This window comes from Leucopleurus acutus (genome assembly GCF_964270905.1).
Source record: "Leucopleurus acutus genome assembly, chromosome: 11".
NCBI lineage: Eukaryota > Metazoa > Chordata > Mammalia > Artiodactyla > Delphinidae > Leucopleurus > Leucopleurus acutus.
Genome location: NC_139152.1, coordinates 8,310,288 through 8,332,396, shown reverse-complemented (window position 1 = coordinate 8,332,396; position 22,109 = coordinate 8,310,288). Strand labels below are relative to the sequence as shown.

General features: G+C 37.7%; 1 protein-coding gene across 1 annotated transcript in view; it reads left to right on the top strand.

Moving 5' to 3' along the window:
• The window catches only part of LOC309968552 (alpha-2-macroglobulin-like), a 40,775-nt gene that overhangs the window by 6,198 nt on the left and 12,468 nt on the right, over positions 1-22,109 (top strand). The window contains exons 5-22 of the mRNA XM_082849839.1: positions 1,016-1,036; positions 1,301-1,469; positions 1,915-1,999; positions 3,328-3,448; positions 4,207-4,321; positions 4,468-4,577; positions 6,636-6,797; positions 8,191-8,418; positions 8,661-8,730; positions 9,856-9,998; positions 11,038-11,187; positions 13,088-13,255; positions 14,208-14,316; positions 15,893-16,013; positions 19,075-19,303; positions 20,036-20,162; positions 20,514-20,635; positions 21,043-21,094. Coding sequence (XP_082705965.1) covers positions 1,016-1,036; positions 1,301-1,469; positions 1,915-1,999; positions 3,328-3,448; positions 4,207-4,321; positions 4,468-4,577; positions 6,636-6,797; positions 8,191-8,418; positions 8,661-8,730; positions 9,856-9,998; positions 11,038-11,187; positions 13,088-13,255; positions 14,208-14,316; positions 15,893-16,013; positions 19,075-19,303; positions 20,036-20,162; positions 20,514-20,635; positions 21,043-21,094 — 2,302 coding nt within the window. The remainder of the gene's footprint in view (positions 1-1,015; positions 1,037-1,300; positions 1,470-1,914; positions 2,000-3,327; positions 3,449-4,206; positions 4,322-4,467; positions 4,578-6,635; positions 6,798-8,190; positions 8,419-8,660; positions 8,731-9,855; positions 9,999-11,037; positions 11,188-13,087; positions 13,256-14,207; positions 14,317-15,892; positions 16,014-19,074; positions 19,304-20,035; positions 20,163-20,513; positions 20,636-21,042; positions 21,095-22,109) is intronic.

Sequence of the window (22,109 nt, the reverse complement as noted above, 5' to 3'; positions counted from 1 at the left end):
GATGGGAGGGAAAGAAGCAACTTTTCTCTTCTAGCTCCTCAGGCAAAGGATTAAGGCATATTCCTCCGTCTCACCCACATCCATTTCATCAGAAAATCATGTTAGTTTAAAATATATCCAGACTATGTTTTACCACATGAATTGCTATGACCTTGTCCTGACCAGTATCACCTCTAAACAAGACTATTACAATAGCCTTGAAATTGGTCTCCTGGTTTCCACTTACACTCCTCTATCTAAAATCAAACACCTAGCCCTTCACTCTATCAGCTTAACTCTGCTTTGTTTTTATTTCTTGACATTTACCACTACCTCAAATCTATCTATATCTCAAATATATATATAAAATATATGTATCTCAAATATATATGTCAAACATACATATCTCAAATATATATCTATATATATCAAAAATATATATTTCATATATGACTGTGTTTCTCATGTGTCCATCCCTATTAGAATGTAAGCTCCATGAAAGCAGATCTGTTGTTCTTTTGTGCATTGCTCTGTTCATAGCACCTAGAATGATACACAGCACATGTTAGGCACTTAATAAATATTAGTTTTAAAAATGAATAAGCGTTGATAGTAGAGGAGCTATTCCCAGTCGTCCTTATTCTTAGAACTACCTAAGAATTCTGTGACCCACCTTAATATTTGGATCTGAACATGGTTACTTATAATTCCATTAGTGTTGATTTCTCAATCTGTAAAATAGCACAGCAAAGGAATGTTCTTCACTGGGATACTATAAGTATTTAAGTCATATCAGTAAATACCATTCCTAATGAATGGCACGTATGCATTTGTTGCTCACACCCAGTAAGTACTTAACATTACTTATTAATTGCTTGTAATGGATTAATCAAAAGTTCTGTAAAACTTAATCTGGAACTTTTCTGTGTTTTACTACAGATAAAGTTATTCTGCATAAGGCTGTCTTGCTTATAAATCAGAACTGCGAATATCTAAGAACAATTCTAAACTCCTTTCTCTCTCTTTTGTCTTTCAGATTCCACTAGTATATATTGAGGTAAGCAATGTGAAACATTCCATAATTAGACACAAATAATAAACTTAGGGAAAATGTTCTTATTTGAGAGATTCTTACAATATTTCAGAAACTTGTCATTAAGGGAGAAGCCTTCAAACTCATGTAACACTAGATGGTTCCAAGTCATCTCCCTTTCCCACCCCTCCCCACCTCTTTGTGGATAACATAGGAGTCCCCATAGATTTCCTTTACTGTCTCTCATGCTCTGGGCTCTTTTGTAAATTACAATTACTGTGTCCACAGGACCCCAAAGGAAATCGCATCATGCAATGGCAGAACCTCAAGGTAGAGAGTGGCCTCAAGCAGTTGACCTTTCCCCTCTCATCAGAGCCCTTTCAGGGCTCCTATAAGGTGGTGGTACAGAAGGAATCAGGTGAAATGGCAGAGCACCCCTTCACCGTGGAGGAATTTGGTATGGATTATGCAAAACCATGGAACAGTTTTTTCATATTTAAACTTCTAGGGCCTAGAATTTGAGTTTCTTTGGAATTACTTTCTATTTCCCACGGGTGAGATTAGGCTTGGAGTGGAACCAATTACTTCTAATCCAATGAGGACCATCAATGATTCGTGAATAGGATGTCATATAGCATTTTTTGTAGCAATTTTTAATCTTCAAAAAAAATGTAAAACATTCTTAGTCCAGTGGAGTCTCCCATAATTCATTAAGGTTACATTGATCCATCATAGTCCTTCAACCAGGATCTCCATTTGAGAGAAAGGTGGATATATTGGAGAAGTGGGCTACCTTTTCAGGGCCCTAAAATATGATTAGAGAATTGTTATGAGAACCTGGAAATACCAATTCCCCAGAAGTTGAAAAACAATCACCAACTTCCTTTACCTCCAATCAACAGTGCTTCCTAAGTTTGAAGTGCAAGTAAGAGTGCCAAGGATAATCACCATCTTGGAAGAAGAGATGAATGTGTCAGTGTGTGGCCTGTGAGTTTATACTTTTAAAAAATCTTTGGCGAGGGGAATTATTTAAAGGAGACTCACCCTTTGGGATATTTTAACTAGCTTGTCTAGAAGCAGTGCAGCACAAATACCTTAAATACATGGGAGCATCCCCATCTCTAGAACTTTCCTCTCCTGTTGCTTTTCTATTTCCCTTCTTATTTTCTTTCATGTCCTTTCCAACGTTATTATAACTATCATGGGGCAGGCAACTGTTCCTAGAGCTAAGCTATGCTAATAGGATTGATTCTGAAAGTAATAAAGCTACTCGCGCATGCACGTACACATGTACACACACAAATGAGATAGTGTTGAAGGGTAGTGACTTTCCCTTTACCAGGTTGTAAAGTAAACTCAATCATCAACAGATCATTTACTTGACCTTGGATACATAGTGGAAAAATAGCTCAGATTCAGAATTTGTAGAGATAGGCGTATTACAGAAATGTCGTCTAACTCATCTGTCTACCTAAGGCATGTCACATACTTCTCTGAACTGCCATTTTCACTGATGAGAGTAGACATGATCTCACAGTCAGTCTTTTCCAACCTTGAAAATTCATGTTTCTAGGATCTTATTGCTCCCATCTCCAGCAGCCCAGCAGTAGCAGTACAGAAAGAACAGGCAGAGTGAAGAAACCAGTCCTAAAGACCTTCAGCTGGGTCCCTGCCCCAGCACTATCTCAGAGTAAGGTCACCAAGCTCCTGATCCCACAGAGCTGGTGAACCAGTACTCCTGCAAATATAGATATAGAGGGTATTTTGAATAGGGAAGGAACAAATACCCTCAAAACCACAGCAATTATCAATGATACATTTATGGCACAATCCCATTTTTGTAAAAAGTAAACAAGTAAAAGTCTATATGAACAGAGATGGCTACACATAGGAAGAGGATGATGGAAGGAGAGATACCATCATATTAATAGTTTATATTCCTAGGTAGAATTAAGAGCGTTTATTTCTTGTCTTTGTTTTGTTTTGTTGGTATGGTTTTTTCTCTTAAGATCTGGTGTAGCTTTGGCAAAAGAAAAATATTTTTTAAAAGATGAAACTGAAAATTAGAGATTAAAAAAAAAAAAAGACATGGTAAAAGAAGACTGAAGTAAATTCCAGCATGTTGCACTGGAAATTTCTAAAAGAGAAGGTTCGTTACTTAGTTTACTTGCCCTCAACACTGTATAAGCCCTCCAGAAATCAGAGGGAAGTACAGAGTCTAAAAATATACTATAGCTAAAGGGAAAATATAAACAGGTAGAAAATGGGGGTGTTCAATGTCTGATTTGATCCATTTGGCAATGTTCTTATGACAGATACACATATGGGAAGCCTGTCCCAGGACGTGCGACTATAAACATGTGCAGAAAGTACAGTAACCCTTCTAACTGCTTTGGTGGAGAATCACATGCTGTCTGTGAGAAGTTCAGTCAGCAGGTATGTGGGAAACTACTCCTAGGGATTAACAGCCCAGGCACTGTTGATGAGCAGTGAGTTACAACATGGTGGTAACTCAGGAAGAGACCAATCTGTAAGAGAATTCTATGCTAGCTATAGTCGTTTTTTAAAAATCAGTGACTTAGCACAATAGGAATTATTTCTTGTAATTGTCCATTGTGGGTATTCTTGGTGCACCAAGCACGCAGGATGATTGAAGTTGAACCATCTCCAGTACCTGGTACCTAAAGCCGCCTTGAGTATCCATCCAATTATGTAAAGGAAGGAGAAAAAAGCATACAAATCTTAACCACCTGGGCTGGGAAAGGTGTCAGTTTTTCTCTCTTTCTATGAGCAAGAGCTTGTCACATGGCCCCACCTAGATGCCAAGGAGCTGGGAAACACAGTGCCCAGATGGGCAGCCACTTCCCAGCCACAGCTGTAAACTATGGAAGGGAAGCCAGGCTTCGGTGAAGAGTTAGCTGCCTGCTACAGTAAGATTACCCCCCAAGTTTTAAGGCATTTCTTCACCTCATTCACTCTGGGGAATATCAGATACTAAGGAATACACCTGTCAGTTATAAGCCAGAAACTGTTGTGAGATGTAATTATAATTAATCCCTAGAGAATATTTATTGTGTTCTCATGATACAAAATTCCTAGGTTATGTTGCCTCAAAAAAAAAAAATGCCACCAGATTAACTGACCACTGATTTGTCCAGTCTTATGTTTTTGTATTTTATTTCGTCCCCTCCTAGCTAAACAGCCAGGGCTGCTTCTCTCAGCAAGTAAAGACCAAGATCTTCCAAATGAAGAGACAAGAGTTTGAAATGAAAATTGAAGTGGAGGCCAAGATTCAAGAAGAAGGAACAGGTGTGTATACCTCATGGGTATGGGAGGAAGAACAAAGGACATGGATTTAGTTCCTTTGCGAAACAGTTAACTGAAAGGGAGGAAGTAGTATAAGTTCAGGGAGAGCATCCTTCCAAAAGTGAACTTATTTTTTCCTTCTTTTTCAGAGGTGGAATTAACTGGAAAAGGGACCACTGAAATAACAAGAACCATAACCAAACTCTCATTTGTGAAAGTAGACTCAGATGCTAGACGAGGGATTCCCTTCTTTGGGCAGGTGAGGTATTTTTCAATTCACAAATCAAACTGTACTCTCACCTAATACGTACAACATATTCTGCTAAAACTATACCTGGTTAATATTATCTGTTGATTAATATAATCAAAGGTATAAACCCACATAAAATAGATTTGTTCCTCTGTAAATTTGTACATCAAATCTATAAAACCATTCTAAAGCACTATCAAAATTAGAAGGTTTTGGGAACAGCACTGAGTGATGTCACTCAATCTCTTTCCCATGGGGTTTACCAGGCAGTCTCAGATTTTTATAATATTTTTTCACAAAGCGTCTCGAAATTCCTGATAGCCAATCACATTATCCTTCTAACATTAACTTTGTATGGAAATGGGTGGGTAGGTGGCTTTCATTTTTATTTTGAAATATAAAAGATTCTGCTGTACCTGGTGTTTCTTTCATGGATATTATATATACATTACTTTTTCAAGTATATTTTATTTTACTCAAGTATACTTATTCAAATATATTTGTTTTATTTTAGCAAGTATATTTTAAAAACAGTACACAGAGGGGTAAAATACTGCTATTTAAAGTATACCCAGGGCTTCCCTGGTGGCGCAGTGGTTGAGAGTCCACCTGCCGATGCAGGGGACACGGGTTCGTGCCCGGGTCTGGAAAGATCCCACATGCCACGGAGCGGCTGGGCCCGTGAGCCATGGCCGCTGAGCCTGCGCGTCCGGAGCCTGTGCTCCGCAACGGGAGAGGCCACAACAGTGAGAGGCCCGCGTACCGCAAAAATAATAATAATAATAAAGTATACCCAGATTTTAAAGATATAAATTTTTTCTCTCAGATCTACAAAAAAATCTGCTACTGTTATTTTTCTGCTTACTGTTATAAGCAGATGTGCTAATGGAGCTTTCGGACTCCAGAAGTCTGAGATGAGAGTTGTATGTACCTCCATGCGTAATTACTGTGCATCCTGTTTTTAATGGAAATATTATAAGATGTCAGCTGTGGAGAGTGTAAAAGACAGAGGGACCAGGCTCCACAAAAAGAGTAGTGGAATAAATTTTAGAATGTCTTGATTATGCTATGACAGCAAACATGTTCAGAAACTTTGGTCACTTCCTAAAATGAAAGTTCACTTCTTTAAATTTCTCATAAGTATATTGTACTTTTTTGAGATTTTATTCCTGCTAAATAACTATCCTATTATCATAAGACTCTCTCACCAAAAGTGAAAGAATCAGAATTTTGTACCTATCCTGGTATACAGCTGACATTTCATTAGCAAACTTAGATCTTGTTAATCAATTACAAATACTAATCCAAGTCTGCTGGTTGTGCTTCCTTCTACCAAAAGTAGTTTATACTGAGAAAAAAAATCACCATCTTTAAAATCTGAACTGAGCTACTAATCTTCTGGGTTCGGTATTAGCAGTAATTTGACTTTAGGCCCTTATTTAATATTCTATGCTTCTTTTCAATTTTACATTTTTCAGATGGGAAGTACCTCATAAAATCTACCTACCTTCCAAAAGTTTGCAAATCTAGGTCAAGAAGCAGATATCATATGTAAAACTAGAGGAGCACACAGGACAATATATTAGCAATTACTAATATTAAACCTCAGAACACTAATCTGTAGAAAGGGAATGGTCTGCCATAAAATAAGTATTTGAGGCTCAATTAAATTTGACTAATGGGTTAAAAATTTTCATTATGGCTCTTGTGGTCTGTGACTTTCCGAAAGTTATATATAATATATAGAGTTTTCAAAATATCCACAGAATACATTTCTCAGGTCACCTCTATTATCTCCATCATTCTCTACCCTTTTACACTATTTTTCGTCTTAGGACTGATTACCACTAAATAAGTATATATTACGCATTTATTTAGCAGCTATCTCTTTTACTGGACCGTATGCTCTATGATAGAAGGAACTTTGTTTTGTTCACTGCTGTAGCCTCAATGCCTCGAACCATGTCTGACATATTGGACACACTCAATAAATATTTGTAATAAAATGAATGTTTGGTGTCTATTGGATATTAGCCACATAACTGATCTGCAGCTTTTAATCTTCAGGTGCGCCTAGCGGATGGAAAAGGTGTCCCTATACCAAATAAACTCATCTTCATCACAGCAGAGGAAGCCCACTATGACTCCAACGCCACCACTGATGAGCACGGCCTGGTGCAGTTCTCCATCAACACCACCAGCATCACGGGCACCTCCCTCACTGTCAGGGTAAGTTTGGAGGGAAGTTACCAATGATGTGAAGAAGTCTTGGAAGAAAGGTTGCAACCGAAAAGTGATGGCATTTCCAAGTTGTGTTTAGTCTTAGGAAAAAAAAATGCGAAACTAAAAACCAATTCAAGGTCAATTTTGAAAAAGTTTGTTAAAAGGAGGCAGTATAGTGTTGTGGCTAAAGTGGGGGCTCCACGTGTGCACTCGCGTGTAGCGACATGAATCGTGCAAACGCTGTGGGAAGCAGCGTGGCAGTCCCCCCAAATGAGAACTACCATATGATCCAGTATTCTAACTGCTGAGTATACCTTCAAAAGAATTGAAAACAGAATCTCAAAGGGATACTTGCACAGCCCTGTTCATAGCAGCACTATTCACAGTAGCCAAGAGGTGGAAGCAACCCAAATATCCATCAACAGATGAACAGATAAACAGAATGTGGTATATATGTACAGTGGAATAGTATTCAGCCTTAAAAAGGAAGGCTGTCACAGGCTACAGTGTGGACGAACCTTGAAGACATTATGCTAAGTGAAATATCCAGTCACAGAAAACAAATCGTGTATGACTCCACTTGCATGAGGTATCTAAAGCACTCAAAGCCATAGAAATAGAAAGTAGAATGGTGGTTGCCAGGGGTTGGGAAGAAGGAGAAATGAGGAGTTGGTATTTAATGGGGACAGTGTTTTAGTTTTGCAAGATGAAAGGATTCTGGAGATGGGCTGCATATTACTTAACACTACCAAACTGTACATTTTAAAATGGTTAAGATGGTAATTTATGTTGTGTTTTTTACCACAATTTTTTTAAGTGTAGGTTCCAGAATCAGATAAATTAGATTAAAATCCTGGCTCAACTCTATATTAAGAGCAAATAACTAAGAGTTGAGTATAGACTTCAACTACTTCACTAACTCAACTCTTGAACCAATGCTATTTACAGAAAGTGTTCTCAGACCCCTAAGGTTGCAATATTACATTTATTCATAATACCCATTTGAAACCCATCATAAATGAGGCACCTACTCTCTGATATGCAATTCTTCCGTTTCTGAGGATTAGTCTCCTCAGTGAGGTTTCATAGCTCCAATGTCTCTGTCTGAATAGGTAAAGTAGCCAAAGAAATGTAAGCCAAGCTAATCAGAGCAAAGGATGCCTCCTTTTATGCTCTTCACAAATGTAAAAATCAATACCAACTCAAGGAGCCTCCGTCCTGTAAAGGCCTGCAATACTGATAAACAAAATAAGGGACCCTCCTCTCTCACTTCTGAGTGTGGAGCACCAGATTTCTAGGTACTAGTTAAGGTAGGATACTAAACGAATGCAATTCTGGAGCACACTGATTCTCTATGACATATAATCTATAAGATAATATTGTTTTTCTAATTCACTAGGTCAGACACAAGGATCATAGTACCTGCTATGGCTACCAGTGGCTGTCAGAAGAGTATGAAGAAGCTTATCACACTGCTAATCTTGTATTCTCCCAAAGCAAGAGCTTTGTCCACCTTGAGCCCTTGCCTCGTGAACTGCCCTGCGGCCGAGCTCAGACAGTCCAAGCACATTATATGCTGAATGGACAGGCCCTGCAGGAGCTGAAGGAGCTCGTGTTCTATTACCTGGTGAGAAGGAAGGCCACTACTCTGACTCATCTGTAAACTCCTGTGTGAGCAAGGATTTATGAAGCTCTTTAGGCATCGCAACTTTGACCTCTTAACCATGTTCCTTTTGAAAGTCTGACTTCTCTCAGGGCTAATTATTGCCAGCAGGGGCTCAATAAAACAAGCATGTCACATAGAGAGCAAGACTTGGGGTCAGATATCTGTCCGGCAAATTAAATCCCTTTTCATTTCCTTTTTTGCAGGTAATGGCAAAGGGAGACATTGTCCGATCTGGGACTCACGTACTGCCCCTGCCCGTGCACCAGGGAGACAGTGAGTATTTCCATAATTCCCCATTTCTGCCATACTCAGTCACTTGCAACCTTACACTGCAGAAATACCAGGAATAGCTTCAAATAAAGAGAGAGAATTTTCATCTAACCCTAATAAAGAAGTTGAAAGGGGAAAGCAATAATGTTTCTTTCTTTTTTTAAACCCTTTATCAAATATTTATTTTCTTTTCTTTCAGGTTATTCTGTTCAGATTATTTAAAGTGTTTAGTTGTTTCATAATTTATGCTTATTCCAAATTTTCAAACCATAAATAGTCATGGACCTCCTTCTCAAAATGACATTTCAAAATTGTTTTAGACAATGGAGAGAAGGTAAAACTTTGGAGTGTCTTCTATATGTTAGGTCTTGTGCTGAGTCATTTATATCTTTACATCATATTTCCCTTTTGAAGAGAGCTATGATTTTATGAAGAGGTAAACTGGACTCTCCCCAGGAACAAATGTGGAACAATATAATCCTCTGAAGGTTTCACCTATCCTAAGGGAGTCTAAAAGTTCCCTTAAGAAAATTATCAGTGAACTACTCTTTTGTTGCTACTTTGTAGCAACGTAGAAGCACTATAGTAGAGAAGTTCGATGCAACTTCTAACAGTTCTATGTAGGCACCAAAAAATAAGTTGCAAAGGAGCTCAGTACTCCTCTTAAGAAGAAAGAATAGAATATCTGGTTCATAGAAAGTTAAAGAGGATATAGGGGTAAATACAATGTGTTAAACTCTTACTATTACATCTCGCAACTTCAAGTACTATTTCCCTTCTCTAGTGTAAAATCTAGATCAAATGGTAGCCAAATGGATGTCTCCACATCCTTAGATAGCATCAGAACTTTGTATAGATGAAATCAAGCTTCAAACTGGGGAGAAATCATTATGCGATTTTGAGAGAAGATGGGGGGCTATGATAAGGTTGTTGTTTTTTTTTAAGCCAGGATTCTTAGAGATAGCCATCCATTTATTACATCTACTATTTCTTATATCTGTTACATCTACTAATAGAGTCATCAACCAGACCAGGCTCCTACAATGACATTGTACAGCAGAAAAGTGTTATTTCAGCCCTGAGCTGTCTAACCCATGACCACTTCCTTTCATTCTCTCTGTGCTCCAGTGGAAGGCCATTTTCCCCTGTCAGTCCCTGTAGAGTCAGACATTGCTCCCGTCGCTAGGTTGCTCATCTATGCCATTTTACCTGATGGGGAAGTGGTTGGTGACTCTGCAAAATATGAGGTCGAAAACTGTCTGGCCAACAAGGTGGGTGTTTTATATCATAAATTTTTCAACATTTAAAACTAGAAGTTACTATCACTATCAATTATTTTCTACATGCAAGCACTGGGGCCAAAAGGGTTAAATGAATTCACCAGAGGTTTTCAGCAAGGTAATGGCAGATCACACTAAGAAGCCAGGTCAAGAGAAAAATAAATATCATATATTAACACATATATGTGAAATCTAGAAAAATGGTACAGATAAACCTATTTGGGAATAGAGGGCAGGAACAGGGACACAGACATAAAGAACAAACATGTGGACAAGGAGAGGGGAAGGGAGGGTGGGATGAACTGGGAGATTGGGATTGACGTATAAACACTACCGTGTATAAAACAGATAGCTGGTGAGAACCTGCTGTATAGCACAGGGAGCTCAGCTCGGTGCTCTGTGGTGACCTAGATGGGTGGGACGGGTGGCGGGGGGGGCGTGGGAGGGAGGTTCAAGAGGGAGGAGATATATGTATACATATGGTTGATTCACTTTGTTGTACAGCGGAAACTAACACAACATTGTAAAGCAACTATACCCCAATTTAAGAAAAAAAAAAAAGAAGCTATCCATGTCACTTGACTCCTAGTGCAAAATTCTCATGCATTGTCTCTTACCATATGATACAGTTCAGAGTACCTTGTTCCCTTCTCTTACGATGAAATGTTGGAAAACATGTAACCAAGTTTATAAGACTACAAAAGGGCCAAAGGAAAAATACAAGAGCATCTAGAACCATTTGCATTCCGCCCACAGTTAGTTAATGAACACCTCACTATGTATCAAAGGTAAAAAATAGCATCTCCAATTTAATAACTTATAAAAACAGATATCATTATAATAGCTCAACTGATGAGAATCAGAGTGACAAAATAGGGAACCAAAGGCCTCAAGGCTTACATGGTGCCAAACATCAACAAAGTCAAACAAAGCGATTATGCACTGAATTTGCGGAGCACCCAGGAAATGCTGGTGAACGCATGGGTAAATCAGGAAATTTGTTTTTCTGACTTTGTCCCCAATTCCACAGGTGGGTTTGAACTTCAGCCCAGCACAGAGTCTCCCAGCCTCCCACGCCCGCCTGAAAGTCACCGCTTCCCCTCGGTCCCTCTGTGCCCTCCGCGCCGTGGACCAAAGTGTGCTGCTCATGAGTCCTGAGGCCGAGCTCTCTGTGGCCACGGTGAGTTCCATCAGCCCCAGGGGTCAGGAAGGGCCACGTCAGGGACTCAGAGCAAGAAAAAACCCTGAGTGGGATAGCATCTATTAAAGTTATATTTATCTAGGAGTTAATAGTTTTGAGCTCTTCCATGTGCACTTTTTTTTGGTGAGGAAGATATTACATATGAATATCAATGTATAAATCATGCACCATCCAAAATCCCTGAAATCCTAGAGCTTTATGAAACCAATAGTAGGAGTTTTCAAACTAGTTTTAATATTTCAAAAAGTCTAACAGAAATGGTACATATACCTGCACTTAGACTGCACAGGCTAAGTGAAATATCAAACTTCTTTTAATAAGAATAGTATCAGTTGAAACACTGCATGCCCAAGATGAACACAATTTCTGAAGGAAGATCTGTATTGTCTCTGATTAATAAAAATTAGGAAAAATTAATTACCATGTGATAAATGACATTAATAAATGAAACCTTTTCAAATACTGGGTTAATAGGAAAAATAGCAAAAGGGTATGCTTAGTATAACAACGGGAAACTACTTAATGTGTCCTAATAGTAGTTTGCCCATTACTTCAAATTTTCAATGAGGGCAATTGGAATAACCTCTTACTGAAGTTTTTTTTCACTACCAAAATTTTATAAAGGGAAAGTTACGTTTTTACTTCCCTACAAGAGAAAAGAAAAGATCTCTTACTTTCTGGTCCTTCCAATAGTATTTAATTAAAAATATTAGAATACTTCTAAAGGAGATATTAAGTGCATAGTGGAAGCGAGGGAATATGTGGAACGCTAACATTAATGTTTTATGTTTGTATAACATAATTTTATAGTTCTCAAAGTTGTTTTCAATTATAACAATCCTAGTGGATAGATAAAGCAGAAAATTCTATTAGTTTGTTAATAATAAAGCAGAAGCTTTCATGTATCTAGTAGTAGACCTGGGTTAGAACAAGGGTTCCTCTCAATCTTTGATAATGTTTCATTAATGAAACACTTGCACCTAGTAGCATAAGTCACTCATTCAACACATATTTATTTAGTGCCTACTGTGTTCTGGGTGTGTCCTAAATTCTGGGGATCTCATAGTGAACTACTAGAAAGAAAAAAATCCATGCACTCATGGAACTTAATAGGTGAGACAGACAATAATTATGTGATATGCTTTGGAGAAAAATAAAGCAGAGGGAGGAGATGGAGAATGCTAAGAAGGAGCTGCCTTTGAGAAAGTGCTTCATTTCATTGTGCTACTCACTTTGCTAATCTATTCTTATCAAACAATTTTGAACTCCTATAAATATAAAACACCTACAGAATTTTTATGTTTGTCTTATTCTTCCCGTTGAAGTGAATTTGAAAGTATCATTTTCAGTATTCTACAGTTAAAGTTTTATGTATTTTATAAAGATATGGAGCATTTAGTTCCCATGGGTAATACTAAGAAAATACTGTCCTGACCTATACAGAGGATACATGCTTATCCATGTGCCTGTTTAGAACATGTTGTCCATTTACTTTGTTAAACACCGAGTAAGTTGCTAACCACCAGATAGAGACAAAACTATTACCTAATTCTGTCATCCTGAAGTGTTGCACAATGTCTCAAATATAGCAAACCTCAATTTCTCTTAATTAAGTTTTATTTCATTCCAGCAGAGTCTAGGGTTTGCCTCTGAATTGCATAACAGAAGATTATGATCCTGAGTACTTAGATAGGAATGTTTTAATTGTTTTTTTCCCTAAAATTGTTAAACGTTTTCAAAATCATCTTCTCTGTAAATTATCTAGGCAATGGAGTCACTCAAAGAAAGTCTGGTAGTGATTATTCTTTTCTTTTCTCCCTGCACTTAAGAAAAATAAGCCACAAGTAAGTTTGTCCTTTCGCCCTTTGCATTTGTACAGGTTTATAACCTGCTACCAGTAAAGGACCTCAACGGTTTCCCTGACCGTTTAAATCAACAGAAGGAAGACAATGAAGACTGCATCAGTCACCGTAATGTCTATATCAATGGGATCATGTATTCCCCAGTATCAAATACAAATGAAAAAGATATGTATAGCTTCCTAAAGGCAAGTCCATTATATTGCTGATGGTCAGTTCTTAAGGTTCACAAAATATTATATATGGAAAAAAATATTTATTTTAATGCTTCCATATCATAGTTGAGGGTAATGGGACATAGAGAGGTCAAGTGACTTCTCCAAGGTCACTAATAGTAGCAGATCTACTAATAACAACAGAGCCAGGACTGGAACTTTTGGGATTATTAAGCAAGTTTTTTTTCTTCATTCATTTCATTCATTTATAAATATTACACATGTAAAATAATTACTGTTGAAAAAGGTTTAAAAACAGAATGAAATTATCTCTATAAGTATATCAATTTCCTTTCTACTCATGTGAACATTAAAAGTTTAATATTAGGGAGGGCATAGCTGTATGTGTATGGCTGATTCATTTTGTTGTGCAGTGGAGGCTAACACAACATTGTAAAGCAACCATACTCCAATTAAAGTTTTTTAAAAATGGTCAAATATCAGTAATTTCATATGGTTCTACCTGATTAGAATCATTAGACAGCTGAAAAACTGTAATATTTACACATCAAGTGAAACAATGCAAGCCTTTGTATTCCAAAGAAAAAAGTCTTTGCAGGAGAGAATGACCTCAGCTACTCTGAAATGTACTTACACCACACATACTCAGCACCAGGGCTTATGGCGCTAGCTTCCCATGTTTAAGGATGCCAGTGGTGAGGCTCAAAAGTTGGATTCTGACTGAGCTTCCTCAGTGCACAGTAAAGACGGGTGTTAGAGCGGGTGTTAGAGTAACAGTTATAGGTAACGCTGGGGTGACAAGAGGCAGGGACACTGTTTGAAAGAAACAACTTCCAAATCCAAAAACACAAAAAGATTAATATTAAGCTAGTTGGATTGTTTGTTAAATTCAATGAAAAGGAGTATGTGTATATACATATTTTATGATATTTGTGTACTGATTAGGTGATGATTTCCTTTACAGGATATGGGCTTAAAGGTATTCACCAACTCAAAAATTCATAAACCCAAAATATGTCCACAGCCTCAAATATATAAAATACAGTCATCTCAAAGACTGTTATCTTCTCCAGGTAAGAAATTAAGAAAAATTAATTGCCTAATATATTGAACCAAATAAAATAATTCTTTAAAAAAGATAAAATGTGATGAAATTAATTAAAAAGGACTTGTGATTTCAGACATAGAGAACAGATTTGTGGTTGCCAAGGGGGAGGGAAGAGTGGGGGAGGGATGGACTGAGAGTTTGGGGTTGGTAGATGCACACTATTACATTTAAAATGGATAAACAACAAGGTCCTACTGTAGAGCACAGGAAACTATATCCAATCTCCTGAGATAAACCATAATGGAAAAGAATATAAAAAAGAATGTACGAAAAAAAAAAGAGAGAAACAGAAAAAAAAAAAAGAATGTATATACGTGTATAACTGAGTCACTTTGCTGTACAGCAGAAATTAACACAACATTGTAAATCAACTGTACTTCAATTAAAAAAAAGAACTTGTGATTTAGATATATTAAGGTTCTTGCTCAAGGTCACATAGTGATACAAATCAAAAAAATTCTGTTTGTGTCCAGCTCCCACGTATGCAGCTGGAAAGAACACAAGGCAGGCTGTAAAAAGCATTATAAGACAGGTGCAGATATGAAGAATAAAAGAAAGGATTGATTCTGATTGAGGAATCAAGAAGTCATTCATATAGAATTTGCTTCTAGTAAATGGAGATGCGTGAGTTTTAAAAGGGAAGGGAAAGTTTCCAGGCATAGGATAATGTAAACAGAAACAGAAATTCACAAATTGGGACTATATTCTCACCAGTCAAGAAAAGAAGCTCTTTAACTTCCCCAAAACATCAGCTAATATCCATATTGAAATCACACTCATTTGTCAATGATATGGGCTACTTCTTTGATGAATCATATAGTAATCAATCATTTATTTATTTATGGTCTGATTCTGTCAAATCATGGTTGAATATAGGTTGAGTACAAACAAAAGAGTTTGTCAAAAATCAAGGTAATCTTTCAGTGAGAATCAAATGGCTATACGGAATTTAAATAAAGATCATTGTATATTTTTATTAGTATTTATAAATTATATCCTTTAATCCTTTATCAATAAGATTTGTAGTAAATTTATGTATGAACAAGTGTATAGATGGACAAGATTTGTCCCAGTGACAAATCTTGTCTCTTGTGTCTTATCTTCTGACACATTTGGGAATAAAGGGTCACATTAGGGAATAAAGAACTTTTTAAATTCTTGATTCTCTCACTCCTACAAACGGTTTCTCAAAGCCACTGTCAAAATGTCTGGGTACGATTTTTCTTTGCTCTCGCAGAGGTGCAGAAGCTGCAGAGCCTCCTTTCTGCCTCTAGGTTTCTTTCACAGGCAATCCAAGACTCGTCCTGCCTCTAGGTCTCACTGTTCTCTGATTGTGATTCTCTTCCCCCAGCTCACTCCTAGCTTACTGTAATGCTTCAGAATTCATCTAAAAATGCCACCTCCTCCAAGAAGCTTTCCCTTAATACCCAAGTGTCCTCTCCTGGTTCCTATCTATTTCATCACCCTATTTCTTTTGTAGCACTTACTACAACCTCTCATAAGCCTTATCTTTATATTTATTGTTTCTGTCTCCTCCGCAGTCGTAGCTGAAATGGGAAGAAGTCATGAACTTATGCATATAATACATATTTCAGAGCCTCCCACAGAGACTGTGCGGAAGTACTTCCCTGAGACATGGATCTGGGATTTGGTGGCAGTAGAGTAAGTAACTTCTTTCATATATAAGATGCAACGATATAGATTCCTCACAATTTTCAATTTTTAGCTAGTTTTTCAATATCCAAGTATATCTTTTGGACACATTGCTGTGTTCAGGAGAGGTTTAGTATAATACTTCTGTCATGAAGTCTCACTAATCTAATTTAGTATCAGAAATTTTGCACAAATGTCATTCTAAGATTTCCAGAAAATGAGCATAAGGACTAAATATAACCAAGCACTGCACAGATTAACACCTATAAGAGATCCTTCATTGCTCGGCAGTCCTGAGTTAAGCACAGGGTCAGTCAAGCCAGCTCTACACAGTAGTAGTAGAATTTAAAATTATAAAACTTCCCTCAGTGGAACAGTATTTTAGAGAAAAAAATTTAATAACAATCTAAAACTACATATTTATCACTATATCGTCTATAACAGATTATACTACAGCTACATGTCTAAGGTGAGACTGATATAGACTAGAATTGAAAACAGATTTGGAAAAAGGGACTTATACATTCCCATTTCAAGCCTTGATTATACTCTCCATTATTGGTATTTCTACTAAGTGCATTCAAGTCATGACAATAGAATCATTTATATAGGGGTACTCTTCCTAGAAAGGATTTACAGGTATACCTCAGAAATATTACAGGTTCCGTTCCAGACACTCCAATAAAGCGAATATCACAATAAAGTGAGTCACATGAATTTTTTGGTTTCCCAGGGCATATAAAAGTTATGTTTACACTATACTGTAGTCTATTAAGTGTATAATAGCATTATGTCTTTAAAAATGTATATACTTTAATCAAAAATACTTTATTGCTATGAAATGCTAACCTTCATCTAAGCCTTCAGCAAGTCGTAATTTTTTGCTGGTGGAAGGTCTTGACTTGATGTTCATGGCTGCTCACTGATCAGGATGGTGGCTGCTGAAGGTTGGGATGGGGCTGTTCCTTAAAACAAGACAGCAATGAAGTGTGCCACGTCAATTGACTCTTGCTTTCACAAACAATTTCTCTGTAACATGCAATGGTGTTTGATAGCATTTTACCCACAGTAGAACTTCTTTCAGAATTGGAGGCAATCGTCTCAAACTCTGCCACTGCTTTGGCAACTAAGTTTTTGTAATATTCCAAATCCTTTGTCATTTCAACAACCTTCACAGCATCTTCCGCAGGAGTTGCTTCCATCTCAAGAAACCACTTTCTTTGCTCATCCATAAGAAGCAACTCCTTATCCATTCAAGTTTTAACAGGAGATTGCAGCAATTCAGTCACATCTTCAGGCTCTATTTCTAATTCTGGTTCTCTTGCTGTTTCCACCACATCTGCGGTTACTTCCTCCACTGAAGTCTTAACCCCTCAAAGTCATCCATGAGGGTTGGAATCTACCTCTTTCAAACTCCTGTTAATGTTAATATTCTGACCTCTTCCTATGAATCAAGAATGTTCTTAATGGCATCTAGAATGGTGAATCCTTTCCAGAAGGTTTTCAATTGACGTTGCCCAGATCCATCAGAGGAATGACCATATATGGCAGCTATAGCCTTACAAAATGTATTTCTTAAAGAATAAGACTTGAAAGTCAAGATTGCTTCTTGATCCATGGGCTTCAGAATGGCTATTGTGTTAGCAGGCATGAAGACAACATCAATCTCATTGTGCATCTCCATCAGAGCTCTTGGGAGACCAGGTGCATTGTCAATGAGCAGCAGTATTTTGAAAGGAATCTTTTTTCCTAAGCAGTAGTTCTCAACAATGGGCTTACAATATTCAGTAAACCATGTTGTAAACAGATGTGCTGTCATACAGGCTTTGTTGTTCCATTTATAGAGCACAGGCAGAGTAGATTTAGCATAATTCTAAAGGGCCCCAAGATTTTCGGAATGATAAATGAGCACTGGCTTCAACTTCAAGTCACCAGCTGCATTAGCCCCTAACTAGATAGTCTGCCTGTCCTTTGAAGCTTTGAAGTCAGACATTAACTCCTCCTCTCCAGCTATGAAAGTCCTAGATGGCATCTTCTTCCAATATAAGGCTGTTTCATCTACATTTAACATCTGTTATTTAGTGTAATCACCTTCACTAATTATCTTCTGAATAATTTGCTGCAGCTTCTACATCAGCACTTACTACTTCACCTTGAGCTTTTACGTTACAGAGATGGCGTCTCTCCTTAAGCCTTATGAACCATTCTCTGCTAGCTTCAAACTCTTCTTCTGCAGCTTCCTCACCTCTCTCACCCTGCACAGAACTGAAGAGAGTTATGGCCTTGCTCTGGATTAGGCTTTGGCTTCAGGGGATATTGTGGCTGATTTGATCTTCTATCCAGACCATTCAAATTTTCTCCATATCGGCAATGCGGCTGTTATGCTATCTTATCATTCAAGTGTTTACTTTTAATTTTCTTCAAGAACTTTCCTTTGCATTCATAACTTGGCTAATTGTTTGGTGCAAGAGGCCTAGCTTCCAGCCTATCTCAGCTTTCAACATGCCTTTACCACAAGGCTTAATAATTTCTAGCTTTTGATTTAAAGTGAGAAGTGTGCAATTCTTCCTTTCACTTGAATGCTTAGAGGCCATCGTAGGGTTGTTAACTGGCCTAATTTCAATATTGTTGTGTCTCAGGGACTAGGGAAGCTCAGGAAGAGGAAGAGGAACAGGGGAATGGCTGGTCAGTGGAGCAGTCAGAACACACACAACATTTATCTATTAAGTTTGCCATCTTATATGGGTGCAGTTCATGGCACCCCAGAACAATTACAATAGTAACATCATAGATTGCTGATCACTGATCATCGTAACAAATATAATAATAATTTAAAAGTCTGAAACATTGAGAGAATTACCAAAATGTGACACAGAGAGATAAGGCAAGCAAATGCTGTTCGAAAAATGACACCAATAGGCTTGCTTGACGCAGTGTTGCCACAAACCTTTAATTTGTTTAAAAAAGAAAACACAGTATCTGTAAAGCACGATAAAGCAAAGTGCAAGAAAATGAGGCGTGCCTGTATTTAACTGCTTACTTTTTGTTCTGCACATTGCCACCTCCCCAGCTCTTCAGGTGTGGCTGAAGTAGGAGTAATAGTCCCCGATACCATCACTGAGTGGAAGGCAGGGGCCCTCTGCTTGTCCAGTGACACTGGACTTGGTCTGTCTCCGACTGCCTCTCTCCGAGCCTTCCAGCCCTTCTTTGTGGATCTCACGATGCCCTACTCTGTGATCCGCGGAGAAGCCTTCACACTCAAGGCCACTGTGTTAAACTACCTTCCCAAATGCATCTGGGTAAGGCCTTCTCTTTATTAACTTGAGCACAAGGTAACAGTCAAGTAAATTAAAAACTGCATTCCTGGGAATACTGACAAACTCCTGTGTGTAAGATGGGCTCACCAGGAGATAACACTGTCAGAGATACTCATATGTTATATGACTATGGTTGCTGATATCTCCAAATACCAAATGACAACTTAAAACAAGGTTCTGACCCTTATCATAACCCTTTAAAGTTGGGAAGTTTGTGCAACATGAAGATTTCTGACATGAACAACAAAAACCAGTATGCTGATTCTCATGTCTTATACTCTCCAAGGTTTCAACCTCTACATTCCCATATATTTAACTTTTCTTATATGATTAACTGTATTAAACTTAACTTTAAAGTTATTTATGTGCATCTCACCATAATTGTTTATAAATGTTGTACACTCTGCTGGGAGAGCTGAGGGTATGGTCAAGATCTTAAGCCAAAGGAGTAGAGCTTCCACAGGCAACAAACATACACCATCATGACTTTTCCTCTCCTCTGCTCCTACCACGTGAAAGAGCAGATTATCCCCAAATACTAGTGTTTAGATGTCAGATCCACTTATGAGATGCTCAGTCTTCATTTATATTATCTTCAGTATTAGGCAACCTGAAATCTACCCAATCCCTCAATGTGCTTTATTTCAAGCCATTCTTCCTTTGGCCCCCTTTCCCTCTGGTCTATTTGTCTTTTTGTCTCATGCGTGGTTTCAGGTCAGTGTGCACCTAGAAGCCTCTCCTGCATTCCTAGCTGTCCCAGGAGAGAAGGAACAAGAGACTCAATGCATCTGTGGGAATGGCCGGCAAACCGTGTCCTGGGCAGTAACCCCAAAGTCATTAGGTGAGAGACAGCCTCCTAGAGGCAGTTCTCTACTCAACGACTGTGTGTGTCTGTCTATGGGATCCTCATATCCAGGCAAAGACGCCCCCACCCCCCACCAAATGGTAGAAGTTTTTTCTTTGTCTTTCATTCTAGGATGTCTAGAAGGATATACCCGCTTCCCTCACCTCCGGCTCCACCTTGGATTCCCAGTATCATTAGCCTCTAGTCTATGCTGCTTCCATTCCTGCTCCTATATTTTTATAAAACAAAAAAATAAGGTCACAAAGCATTAAACGTTTATAAATCTTGGGGTTTGGAGGCATGGAGGAAGAGAGAGATGGTGCTCATCTCTACTGGCCCTTTTTCCAGGGAATGTGAATTTCACAGTGAGTGCAGAGGCACTGGAGTCTCACGAGCTGTGTGGGACCGAGGTGGCTGTGGTCCCTGAACATGGAAGGAAAGACACAGTCATCAAGCCCCTGTTGGTGGAAGTAAGTAAGCCTGCCCATTTGATAAGTCACAGTGAGTCAAGAAAAACAATGGTGAATCCAGCTGGGGTTCCAACTTTTAGGTAAGAAGGGCTAAAAAATAGATATATGAAAAAAGAAATATATATATATATATATATATTCATGGGATATTTCACAATATGATTCTCTCTCTGTGTGCTTCTCTGTCTCTCTCTCTTGATGTTACTTTGTAATTTTCTCCTCCCTTTCTCATCTATCAACCTGTCTCCTTCATATTACTTATACTTATAGAATTTGCTTCTATAATACATCTGAAAATCAGTTCCAATCCTTCTCTTCATCAAGAAACCTGTAGTTCCCCTATTAACACACATGTCCTGAAAGTCAGTCCATTCTCATTTCTAACTTTTCTTTCTTTCCACCTAAAGCCTGAAGGACTAGAGAAGGAAGCAACATTCAACTCCCTGCTTTGTCCATCAGGTAAGACTCAGTCATCATAATTAAAACAACATTGACTAGAATATAATATTTGAAGTTCAAAGTATTTTATATATACCATTCCTACACTTTCCCTATGAGGTAAGCAAGACCCGAAGAACCATCAACCCATTTTGTAACTGAGGAAACTGGTTTTTAGAGAGGCCAAGTAATTTGATCAGCTGAATATCCATATCCCAGGAATTCTGAGTCTTTATTTCTTAAGCACCTGTGCAAACATCAAATTGTCCTTCTGACCAGTGTATGATGTGGTTATAGGTAGAAAGTGGGTAGATTCAAAATGAATACTGCCAAAGGGGATATTTCCTTGGATATTTAGTAATACCACACATGGGTAGCTGAATTCAAGCCCCTTCAACACTGAGTTTTGCATAGCTAACCACACTGGATAATGAGACTATGCTATTTCCAGAAGAAAAGGTTGCCATAGCCTTTACCATTTGTCATGTCAATATTTGTTTGGTGCCAATCCTATACCTAGTATCCTATCAGTCATTGGGAAGGGACTAAAGAAGCTTACAGTAAAAGATACAGCTTTATCTTTGTGGAGAATTTCCTAAACAGAAACATTTATAGAAATTTAGTACACTAAGAAATTTATCAACACAATGTGTTCTCATCTCAAACCAATGTCTAATCAACATCATGTGTTCCTTACCTTTCTGTACCTACTAATTTCTGTTTATTACCTTTTTTGTCATGTCAATACTTAAAATATATAAAATGTATTCTAAAAACATAATTGCCTTATTATTTAGCCTTATTTCTACATTTAAGTGAATTTAGTCCTTACTACCAAATCCATATATGTCATGTTTTCTTACAAAGTTTTTTTTGAAGAGAAGTTTTTGACATACAAATAATACATACATAATTAATATAACTATGTATGTATTTAACACATAATTATATTATGTATTTAACTACATGATTAAACTTAGTTACATAACTATCAGTAATTAATATAATTGATAATACACACATAATTAATGTATAC